General features: G+C 39.9%; 1 protein-coding gene across 1 annotated transcript in view; it reads right to left on the bottom strand.

Moving 5' to 3' along the window:
* slc38a8a (solute carrier family 38 member 8a) overlaps positions 1 to 12,021 on the bottom strand; it is a 62,056-nt gene extending 50,035 nt beyond the window's left edge. The window contains exons 1-2 of the mRNA XM_061722723.1: positions 11,767 to 12,021; positions 8,075 to 8,273 (exon numbers count right to left, since the gene is read on the bottom strand). Coding sequence (XP_061578707.1) covers positions 8,075 to 8,273; positions 11,767 to 12,021 — 454 coding nt within the window. The remainder of the gene's footprint in view (positions 1 to 8,074; positions 8,274 to 11,766) is intronic.
* Between the last annotated feature and the right edge of the window lie 86 nt (positions 12,022 to 12,107).

The following is a 12,107-nucleotide window of genomic DNA, read 5'->3' as shown; positions in this document are numbered from 1 at the left end:
GATAAACGGCTGTTATCCCGTCTTCTCCACTAGTTGCAGCTGTTTTTGCTACTCAGTGCCAGTAAGGGGGCTGGTCCAGTGGGAAAGTGACATCAATGTATACCCTCTATAAGGTGGAACATCTTAAAGAACCAAAAAAAGAAGTCCAGTTGCTTTGAATCAATCTTCTGATTTACCATGACCTGGATGACTGCGCATCATCTACACCAGCAGACCGCATTGGTCTAATCTTATCATGTACTACTTCAAATCACCAGTGGATGGACAATTTGTAAACAAAACCTGCCTTTTAAAGCAGCAGTGCGTGAATCTGATATCTAGATAGACCCTCCAGAAAAACGCGGGCAAAAATCCTTTATTCCGCGGGCAGAAATCCTTTATTCCGCGGGCAAAAATCCTTTATTCCGCGGGCTAAAATCCTTGATTTTGCGGGCTAAAATCATTGATTATGCGATTAAATGTGCGGGTTTTTTATGTGCTTTTATGCGGTGAAATTGCGGAATATGCTGGAAGTCTGATCTGAGGTCGTAGAGAAAAAAAAAAGGAGAGCGCAGGTGGAGAGGAGAGGGGCCGTCTCTCTCCCTCCAGCCCGCGGCTCAGTGCTCGGGTGATTGCCGGGCGCACCGGCGCGACGAGGGGGACGAGACAGAGCTCCGTCACCCATGGATGTATAACGCCGTCACCCCACGCGTCCGCCGCCAAGATCCCCCAGTGGATGGGAGCTCCGCCTCCGCCGGCCCTCGCAGGCGCAGTGGTACGCGGTCAGCGCGGAGACCTGAGTCCACCGGCAGCCGAGCCCACCGCGCAAGCGGCACTCTCTTTACCTCTCACCCCCGCGGGTGAGAGCTGCTGTTTGGGGGGTGGCGGTGAGGGGTGCGGAGGTCCCCGGGCGGGTCCCGCACGTCGCGACCGGGCGTCCCGACCTGTCACTCACAACACTCCCCCCTTTTTCCAAACTTTATGCGGCGATGATGCGGTGAAATCAAGCGAGCCCCGCATAATTCGCATATTCAGCGCGGACATATGCAATATTAACCCCAGTAAAAGTGATTTTTCTGCACCAGACATTGAAATCCACGGAAGGTCTGTAAATCCGCGGACAGCCGTGAAATCCGCGAAAAATTCCGCGATCACGGAATCGCGGATTCCTGGAGGGTCTATCTAGATTCATCAAAACAGTTCACAATGATGGTTAAGTCCTTCAGCACCGGGTATGTCCCTCGCTTCTCTGGCAGAGCTTAAAAAGTAGAGCGACCTCAGTTATAGAGGAGGTGGAAAAAGCAACAAAAAGTTTGTGGCACTTAAATGTTTCAGATCATCAAACAAACGTAAATATTAGACAAAGATAACACAAGTAAACACAAAATGCAGTTTTTAAATGAAGGTTTTTATTATTAAGGGCAAAAAAAATTCAAACCTACATGGCCCTGTGTGAAAAAGTTATTGCCCCCCAGTTAAAACATGAATTAACTATAAATTATCACATCTTTGGAAAGCCGAGTTCAGTTTCTCCAGCCACACCCAGGCCTGATTACTGCCACAGGTGTTCTCAATCAAGTAATCACTTAAATAGGACCTGCCTGACAAAGTGAAGTAGACCAAAAGATCCTCAAAAGCTAGACATCATGCTGCGATCCAAAGACATTCAGGAACAAATGAGAACCAAAGTCATTGAGATCTATCAGTCTGGAAAAGGTTACAAAGCAATTTCCAACAGTGGTGAACCTTCCCAGGAGGCTGGCCGACCAAAATGACCCCAAGAGCAGCGACGACTCATCCAAGAGTCACAAAAGACCCAGAACAACATCCAAAGACCTGCAGGCCTCACTTGCCTCAATTAAACTCATTGTTCATGACTCCACCATAAGAAAGAGACAGGGCAAAAATGTCCTGCATGGCAGAGTTCCAAGACCAAAACCACTGCTGAGCAAAAAGAACATAAAGACTCGTCTCAGTTTTGCCAGAAAACATCTTGATGATCCCCAAAGACTTTTAGGGAAATACTCTGTGGACTGACGAGACAAAAGTTGAACTTTTTGGAAAGTGTATGTCCCATTACATCTGGCGTAAAAGTAACACAGCATTTTAGAAAAAGAACATCATAGCAACAGTAAAACATGGTGGTGGTAGTGTGATGGTCTGGGCTGCTCTGCTGCTCCAGGACCTGGAAGACTTGCTGTGGTAAATGGAACCATGAATTCTGCTGTCTACCAAAACATCCTGAAGGAGAAAGTCCGGCCATCTGTTCGTGACCTCAAGCTGAAGCCACTCGGGTTCTGCAGCAGGACAATGATCCAAATCACACCAGCAAATCCACCTCTGAATGGCTTAAGAAAACTAAATGCAGACTTTGGAGTGGCCTAGTCAAAGTCCCGACCTGAATCCCATTGAGATGCTGTGGCATGACCTGAAAAAGGAGGTTCATGCTGGAAAACCCTCCAATGTGGCTGAATTACAACAATTCTGCAAGGATGAGTGGGCCAGAATTCCTCCACAGCTGTAAAAGACTCGTAAAAGCCTGATCGCAGTTGTTGCTGCTAAGGGGCCCACCCAGTTATTAGGGTTAAGGGGAATCACTTTTTCACACAGGGCCATGTAGGTTTGGATTTTTCTTTCCCCATAATAACAAAAACCTTCATTTAAAAACTGCATTTTGTGTTTACTTGTGTTATCTTTGTCTAATATTTAAATCTGTTTGATCTGAAACATTTAAGTGCGACAAACATGCAAAAAAATATAAAATCAAGGGGACAAACACTTTTCACCAGAGCATCTTAGGAAGGGATTAGATGGTGTTACGATGGCCTGCAGTTCAACTGTGAGAAACCTTGGTGTTGTTTTCAGGATTTGGCGTTTAAACCATATGTTAATCAGGTTTGTAAAATAGCATTTTTCCATCTCCGTATTATTGCAAAGATTAGGAAAATCCTCTCGCAGAATGAAGAAAAACTAGTTCATGCATTTGTATCTTCTAGACTAGATTACTGTAATGTGTTATTAGCAGGATGTCCAAGTAATTTGCTGAATAGGCTCCAGCTGATCCAGAATGCAGCAGCACAAGTACTGACAGGAATCAGCAGGAGAGACCACGTCTCTCCAGTAGGGCTGTGCGATTAATCGATTTTAAATCTAAATCGGATTTATTAATCACAATCGATGTTAAAAAAAGGAAAATCGGAAAATCGATTTTCCTTTTTTGCAGCTGGCTGCATTACAGACAGAGCTCGTCTAGTCATCTTTGTTTGGTCAAGAAAATTGTAAATGTTGTCACTTTACTAAACTCAAGGTGGATTTACAGTATCTTTCAATTGCACTTCATTCCCAATAGGGAAATTTGTTTGCTATTTTTCTTTAAAAATAAAGATAAAATATTTGAAACAATTTATTCCATTGTCTTTTGTAGTTTTACCAAAAAAATCGAAATTGAAATCGAAAATCGGGTTTTCAGAGAAAAAAAACGGGATTTTATTTTTGTGCAAAATCGCCCAGCCCTACTCTCCAGTGTTAGCATCGCTCCATTGGCTACCTGTAAATTTCAGAATCCAATTTAAAATTTTATTACTTGCATATAAAGTCCAAAACGGCTTAGCTCCACAATATTTACAATACCTGATAGTGCCTTATGTTCCTGTCAGAGCTCTCCGCTCTCAGAGTGCAGGTTTACTCGTAGTTCCTAGAGTATCCAAATGTAGATTTGGAGGACAGTTCTTCTGCTATCAGGCACCGTTACTATGGAACCAACTTCCAATCTGGGTTAAGGAGGCTGACACCACCTCCACCTTTAAACCTTTCTGTTTAGCAAAGCCTATAGTTAGTGTTTAGTAAACCTCTAGCTGGTTTTTAGTAAACCTCTAGTTAGTGTAAACTCTAGTGTGTTAGAGTCAGTAGTCATAGTTACAGCTATAGAACAAGACTATAATAGTTAGTCATAGCTTGGTGGTAGATATGCTGCTATAGGCCTATGCTGCAGGGGGGCACCGACATGATCCACTGGGCGGTGCCCCTCACCCTTCTTCTCTTCCCTTCCTCTCTTCTCCTTTTCCATTTTTATTTATTATAAATATCTCATAGCTATCATTTTTGTCCATCGTTCCTGTAGTTTCTTGTGCTGGCCCCCTTTTTTCTCTTTTGTGCATGTTTGCAGGCCGGAGCTTCAGGAGCTGCATGCTGGCCTGCGGTCCGTCCCCCCTCTGGTCATCCCGCTGCTGCTTCCACCTGCCTGCGTGGATGTCTGCTGTGCTGCTGACGTCCCCGACCCCCCCAGTCTGGCCTTCGGCAGGAGGGTCCCCCCTTATGATCCAGGTCCTGCTCAAGGTTTCTTCCCTCCTAAAGGGGAGTTTTTCTTGCCACTGTTTGGCTTAAGGTTTTTCTCCCACCAGGGGAGTTTTTACCTGCCATTGTTTATGTAATAATTGCTCGGGGGTCATGTTCTGGGTCTCTGGAAAGCGTCTAGAGACAACTTTTGTTGTATTATGCGCTATACAAATAAAATTGAATTGAAAAGAACGATGAGAAGAGACTGAAGGAAAACCGGTATCTCTGGTATTTTGAAAGCGTTAATCATGAATAAACGCCTCTCAATGCCACAAGGTGGAGACAATCAGTGGTCACAATCAGAACCAGCCCTCTCCGTTTCCTCAATAAAGTTGGCCCTCTTCCAAAAATGGAGACATCCCAACTAACAATCGAGTAAAGGGGAGTTTTTCCTTGCCACTGTTTGGCTTAAGGTTTTTTCTCCCACTAGAGGAGTTTTTACCTGCCATTGTTTATGTAATAACTGCTCGGGGGTCATGTTCTGGGTATGGGTCTCTGTAAAGCGTCTAGAGACAACTCTGTTGTATTAGACGCTATATAAATAAAATTGAATTGAATTAATGAGTAACAGTAAAAAATACATTTAAAAAATTTGCAGTGTTGTTGAAAGGTATTTTTTGTGTCTGATTATGAGACTCTAGATAGCTAAATAGATCATACTTTATTGTCAAACAGGTCTGAAATGTATTGCATCCGTAGTATAGTAGCTCCATAATGTAAACATCTCATACTGGTACGTACATGAATACACAATGCAGAGACGTCACGTATTAGTCGTCACAAACAACCCCGATATAAACAAACAAGTCCAAGAACAGGAAAGCAAGACATTAACAGACAAAAGCCCACTTCTGTCTTTGATCTTGACATGGATTCTGTGTAAAGCATAAGGATAGATTGGTATATGGAAGAATTCTCATATGGATCTTGTTAAATGAGGGTACTCTGAATGTACAATTTTATGGTAAAATTTGAAACTCTTTGTTTGGAACGTGGTTATGTTTTTAGTTGCCTGGTTAATAAAGTTTCTGGAGGGGTTGTCCCACAATTTTTGGTATGATGTATAATTGCTGTGACAATTCAGCCCTTAATGTTGCAGACACACCCTTGTACCTTACAATATTGCAGTACTGTAGGATGCCCATTATGACTAAAGCTGAACAAGAGGAGAAGTACTTGTCTGCTTGCCCCCAAAGGACCCAAAGAACCCAAAGCGACGGAGAAAACATATGCTCTGCTTTGTCTTTTCACTAGGGCTGGGTATCGATTCCAATGTTAAGAATCGATTCGATTCCGATTCTTAAGATTCAGAATCGATTATCAAGATCTGATACGATCCAATTCGATTCCGATATTGATTTGGGTTATTGTTATTAAAACAGTTTTTTGAGCTGTTGCATGAATTATATGACTGTAGTTCTGCAACATATGAATACTAGTATTATATTGAGATTCAGCAGCAAGTATTGGCAGCTAATGATGCTGTAAGGACCAATCAGCTCCCAGAATGCTTTGCAGAAACATTGCAGGGCAGAATTACCAAACAGATCCAGGACAGCAAACGTATGAAATCGGTTTAATTTTTTAACACATTCCGTTTTAACCTTTTCCATTTTCTGTGTTTTTAGGGTTATCATTTTTTTTTAGCATTTTGTGCAAATTTAACCCCAATAAAGTATATAAAGCAATGATAACTGAAAACTTTCATGTTTTCATACTTTAAAACATATTTAAAGGCAAAAACATGGCAGTAGTTATTCTCGTGTCCAACAAAACATTACTTTTATGAGCATGAACAAAAAAAACACCAAAAGTTATTTGTATGAAATAAATAACTAAGAAATAAATAACTCAAATTTCAATGTACATTTAAAGTGCAAAAAAAGAAAGAAATTGCAACAGCTCAACAGTGCATGTGTGAATTAAATGAGGCGCCTACTGGGATTAAACTTCACCTGGCGAAAATGTAATAATGAAAAAAAAACAAAATCGATCTTTAGACATACAAATCGATTTTTAGGAATTAATATGAGAATCGATTTAGAATTGGAAAGTGGATTTTTTCAACACAGGCCTACTTTTCACAGATAAAATCTATGTGGTCTTTCCAGCTTATTAGGTTATCTATCCACACTCACAAATATTGTGACATGGGTGTGTGTGTGTGTGTGCGTGCGTGCGCGTGCGCGCGTGCGTGCGTGCGTGTGTGTGTGTGTGTGTGCGCGCTCAGCGGAGTGAACGCGGAGGCAACAAGCAGAGCTCACCAGATGACGCCGTAGGCTCTGCGTTGGTGTAACGCGGGACCATAAATCAGCCTTAAGTCCCTTTAGGCTAATACTGTGAGAAATAACCTCTCATAATAGCGGTACTACAGTTAATAAATGTAATAAAACTGCCGTTTCTGCTGGCTACTGAGTCCCCTAAGTGGCGAGTGGGTTTTAACTACTTAATTACTAACCAGCGTCAGAGTCACGCACAGTAAACAAACAGTGATGTTAGAGAGCCACCTTTTGGTCAATTTAAGCAACAGCATCGCCAGCTGCTTGACAGTGGCTCAACTCAGTTTACTGGTTTTGTTGTTAATAATGTCATTGCAATTTTATCTATGCAATTGTGAAAAAAATGGCAAAATAAATGAAAAACTGTGAACAACCGCATTCCGTAGGCTATTCGGTACTCAGTATTCAGCCAAGTCTTTAAATTTTATTCCGCTTCAGTTTCGGCCTCAAATTTTCATTTTGGTGCATCCCTAGTTTTTTCGGTGGGTACCACTGGTAGCATTCTGGATTCTTGTTAAAACATGCTATTTGCTTTATTTGTTAATAAAAAAAAAAACGAATCTCTGGTTTCTTTCCATTTTATTCCAGAAGGGAGGGGGGATCTTCTGATTTAAAAAATTGTGATTAAAAATCGAGATCATTCAATATGGGAAAAAAAATCGTGATCACTGCTTGTAATGAGAAGATAAATCTTGTCCCACTGGCAGATTTTTCTACTTATTTCAAGTGAAAATTTACTTGAAACAGGTGAAAATTGTCAAATAAGTTATTTTTCTGGTGATGACTCTAAATGTTGAAATAGCAGTAAAACCACATTCATTGATGAAATGACATAAGGGATGGAAAGGAGGGATGGCAGTTTTAAAGGGGGGATGATTTGGACCGTTTTTATTTCAGGGGGGGATGCCATCCCCCCTCCCTCATCCCCCCTCAACTCCAGTACTGGTATTAACTGCCGAAGAAATGGCATAAAATGTGCCAAAATTACACAAATAATTCAAAATCGCAGACTTCTTGTTCGGTTTCAGCCATGGCGCCAAGAGACATTTTTTTTTAAGTTGCCAGATGATACAGGTGTGTACCGATTTCCGTGCATGCACACCAACACAACTGTGCTTTTATCCAGGTTTCCACTCTGTAGTTTTTTTAAAACTAAAGTTTCCGTCTACCGAACCCAGCAAAGACTTAGTAACGAATTAGTTTCCAATGTTGTTTCTCGTGTTAAGTTCTGTACATCAGTATTACGGGGAACTTATACCGGGAACTCGTGCAACCAGAGTGCGTTATTTTTTTTTGTCGCATTATTTTTCTGTAGTTAATTAATCGTAATTAACGCGATAAAGTCCCAGCCCTAATTTTAACATGACACATTGCAATCAAAGAGAGAAAAACAAAAAAACAAAAAAAGGCAAAACACCAAAAGGTGATTAGAAGAGCTGCTAAAAAAGAACAAATACACACTGTCCAACTTTTCAACTCACACTTTTCCAGCTGGTCGTTCACAATGACCAGAAAGGCAACGGAGATCATGAAGAGGTTGAAGACGAAGCAGATCTCACACAGCTGGCCGATGGCCGGCCCGCACAGCTCCCTCACCACCGCCTGGTAGCTGCACTGGCCGCTGATGGACGACGAGTAGCCCAGGATGATCAGCCCGCTGATCAGGAACACCAGGGAGATCTGAGCAGAGGAAGAAAAAAAAAAAAAAAGCTCAGTGACCCAAAAGTCAGGTCAAAAGGTCATTTTTAAACTAGTTTTTCCAAATGTTTGCAGATAATGAAAGCTCATTCTCATGTCCCCGCAAACAAAACTATTTTTCAGCACCACTGTTGATTCTTCAGCTCTAAATAGGCTTTAAATCATTTGCAAGACTTTCTTTCAGATGTGGGGATATAGGAATTCCCATCTAGATTTTGTAACCAGTTTTTTAATAATTTTTAACAACTTACTTTTATGTCAAAGAAAAAACAAGAATTGTCTTCTGTATCTTTAGTTCTGCTGCTTCACACACAAACACGGTTGTTGTTTGGTGAGGGTGAGAGCAGCAGGTACATTTAACAACATGTTGTCTCTCTGGATACAACTAGAATGACGGTGTAAAAATGAACTTCTCCACCAACGTGGAACCAAATCTGTCCAGGCTATCAGTAAAGTGGAAAATTATATTTGTAGGAGATACAAGTAAGGTCACACCCAACGTGGAATATTCTGGGTCCGATCAACAAGAAGACATTAAAAAACTGAGAACTAAATACATCAAATATCCTGTAAGCCCCAAGACAAAAGAAGTACATTTCAAAGTTATGAATAATATCTATCCATCCATATGAGCTGTTAAGAAAGAGATTTGGCATGGATCATAATAACTGTATCTTATGTGAAACTGAAATTGAAAAAATGATCATCTGTTCTTCCATTGCAAATACACATTTTGGGAAGATTTGCAGGTTGTCAACCAAAATCCAACTTGCTCCCCTCATAAGGGAAAATGTTGTATTTGGTATCAACATAAAAGACACTAACTGTGATCTGATTGTGAACAACCTGATACTCTTGGTCAAATTCTTCATTCACACGTCCAAATAGACAAAAACAAAACCACTTTTCTCTGTTTTTAAAAGGACTAATCACTTCAGTTCTTTGAAACTTATGGAAAAGAAACATGCAAAAGCTTTCCTGACAGCATATGAAACACTGGAAATATTTGAGGCTCCCTAGAACAACAATGACGATCTGTGCAGAACTCTGAATATAATTATTATTATTATTTATTTATCTATTTATTAATTTTCTCCACTATCATTTGCTATATTTTACTTTAAAGTCAATTCCAAATGTGCCTTGTATGTTAAAAGATGTTAATTGTTTTGTATGTTGCCATGATGTTTTGTAAATTAATTCTTGAATAATAATTAAAAAAAACAAAAAAGAAAAGTTTATATAAAGAAAACTGGATTCAAAAAGATATTATCTTTGTAAAATAATTGTTTGATGAAAAGGGTGGTCTTTGTAGCTATGAAAACTTCATTATAGCCAGGTCTTTTCCGATCACATACAAAGAATTTGCATCGGTTATAAAAGCTATTCCGTCAGGTATAATTGAATTAATGAAATGTCAAAATGTTAACATTCAAATGCAACGTTTAATGATTAGAGGTTTAGATTTAACAGACAGAAGGTGTACAAACAAACATATAAGAAAGGTTTTCCATAGTTATGATAAGATTTCATCCAGAGGAAAATGTTTTTGGAACTCACAATAACATAAACTAGTGTAAAGCTTGGTTGTGTCCCTTTAAATTTTGTATCTCTAATAACATCAGAGAAATTCATTTAAAAATTTTACACAATATTTATCCTTGTAACAAGTTAATATCCAAATTTGTTGATTGCACCTTTTGTAAGATTGAGCCTGAAACTCCCATACATTTGTTTTATCACTGCTCACTCTCATCTGCGTTTTGGACTGATTTTGAGAATTTTTTTGCATAGTAAAACTAACTTTTCTATAACAATTATGGCTAAAGATGTTATCACTCAGTTTGAATCTGACAATAAACCATTAAGTTACATAGTAAATCTCATGATTGCAATTGGTAAATGTCATATACCCAAAGCAAAATTCTCAGTCACTCCCAAATTTCAATGCTTTCCTTGGAGATTTTAATTTATATATAGACTCCCTTAAACTTATGTCAAACCAAAAGAGCGAACACACATTTGTCATATTATAGAGACCTTTTTTCTGTCTTGCTTGATTAAGCTAAATTAATTTTATAGATATTTTTATTTTATTCATTTATACATACATCATTTTATATTGTATACTGTATTGCACAAGTTTTTGTGTATAAATGTTTGGCTGAATGTCTGTACGTTCTAAATCTCTAAAATGCTCAATAAATAAAAAAGGAGGGACTCGTCTCCTGACCAATATTCTCAATATCAATAAATGAGTTCTCAACTATTGAAAAACTATTTTGGCCCATTAATTAGAGCCAGGGTCGCCACCCGTCCCTTGAAATACTGAATTGTTACGTAATTGGGAATTAAAAGTTACGGAACGCAGTTGATTCCGTTTTTCACAATTGTCCCATACAAGTCTGTCACACACATGAACAACGAACAAACAATAATGAACAAAATAAAGGACAGGATACATTTAAGACAGCAACATATGTTGGTGCGCTCTCTGTTATTTATTGATGTCATAATCTACAGGTGAAGGTCGGAAAACTAGAATATATTGCAAAACTCGTTTCAGTAAATTCAACTAAAGGTGAAACAAATATATTATTTCCCACTACATGCAAAGTGAGATATTTCCAGCCTTTATTTGTTATAATTTTGATGATTATGCTTCACAGTTTATCAAAACCCCAAATAAAAAATCTCCAAACAATGTGAATATTTTATGAAATCAATAAACTATGCAATAGACTATGTAATATATATGTTTCAACTTTTAAACTTTTACACCATATTCTAATGTCCCGACCTTCACCTGTGGGCTATATTCTACATCTGGGCTGATGTGAACGTAGAGGACTGTCTCAGAAAATTAGAATATTGGGATTTTCTGTAAAGCAATTACAAACAAAAATGGCATACATTCTGGATTCATTACAAATCAACTGAAATATTGCAAGCCTTTTATTATTTTAATATTGCTGATTATGGTTTACAGTTTAAGAAAACTCAAATATCCTATCTCAAAAAATGAGAATATTCTGGGAATCCTAATCTTAAACTGTAAGCCATAATCAGCAATATTAAAATAATAAAAGGCTTGCAATATTTCAGTTAATTTGTAATAAATCCAGAATGTATGATATTTTAGTTTTTTTAATTGCATTACAGAAAATAAAGAACTTTATCACAATATTCTAATTTTCTGAGACAGTCCTGTACATAGCATAGGAGGATATTTCAGTATGGTTGGCTGTCTGTACAGTCATGCAAGTTCAATGCTATTAAAGCACTTTAAACTTGTTTTTTCATATAAAATAAACACATTTCCATGCAGTTTAGAAGTTTTGGGGATGTCCCTTTTTTTGGCGCCTGCGCTGCTGAAATCAGAGCGTCCCTTATTTCTATTTCTGAAAGGTGGAAACCCTAATTAGAGCCGTCCCTGAATGCAGCGCGGAGCAGAAACGGAGAAGACGCGGCTCACCAGCTCCACGGCCACGGCGCTGCGGATGCCGCCGGCTCTCTGGAAGGCCCAGGGGAAGTTGAGCAGCCCGGCGCCCAGGGCGGACTTCAGCATGATGAATACGGCCCCCGCGGAGCCCAGCCGGGCCCCCGTGGAGCCCAGCTGGGGCCCCCTGGAGCCCAGCCGGGGCCCCCTGGAGCCCAGCCGGGGCCCCAGCAGCGGCTTGGCCGAGGCTGACGCCAGCAGGCTGATGCTCTCTCTGGCCAACTCCTCCATGGTCGGACAGGGACAGCAGAGACGGCGGTGGTGAGGTGAGCGCTCTAAAGGGCGGGGGGGGGGGGGCTCAGGGGACCGGGGGGGGG

This window comes from Cololabis saira, chromosome 5 (assembly GCF_033807715.1).
Source record: "Cololabis saira isolate AMF1-May2022 chromosome 5, fColSai1.1, whole genome shotgun sequence".
Classification (NCBI taxonomy): domain Eukaryota; kingdom Metazoa; phylum Chordata; class Actinopteri; order Beloniformes; family Belonidae; genus Cololabis; species Cololabis saira.
The sequence above is the reverse complement of the archived record's forward strand: the minus strand, read 5'-3'. Positions and strand labels throughout refer to the sequence as shown.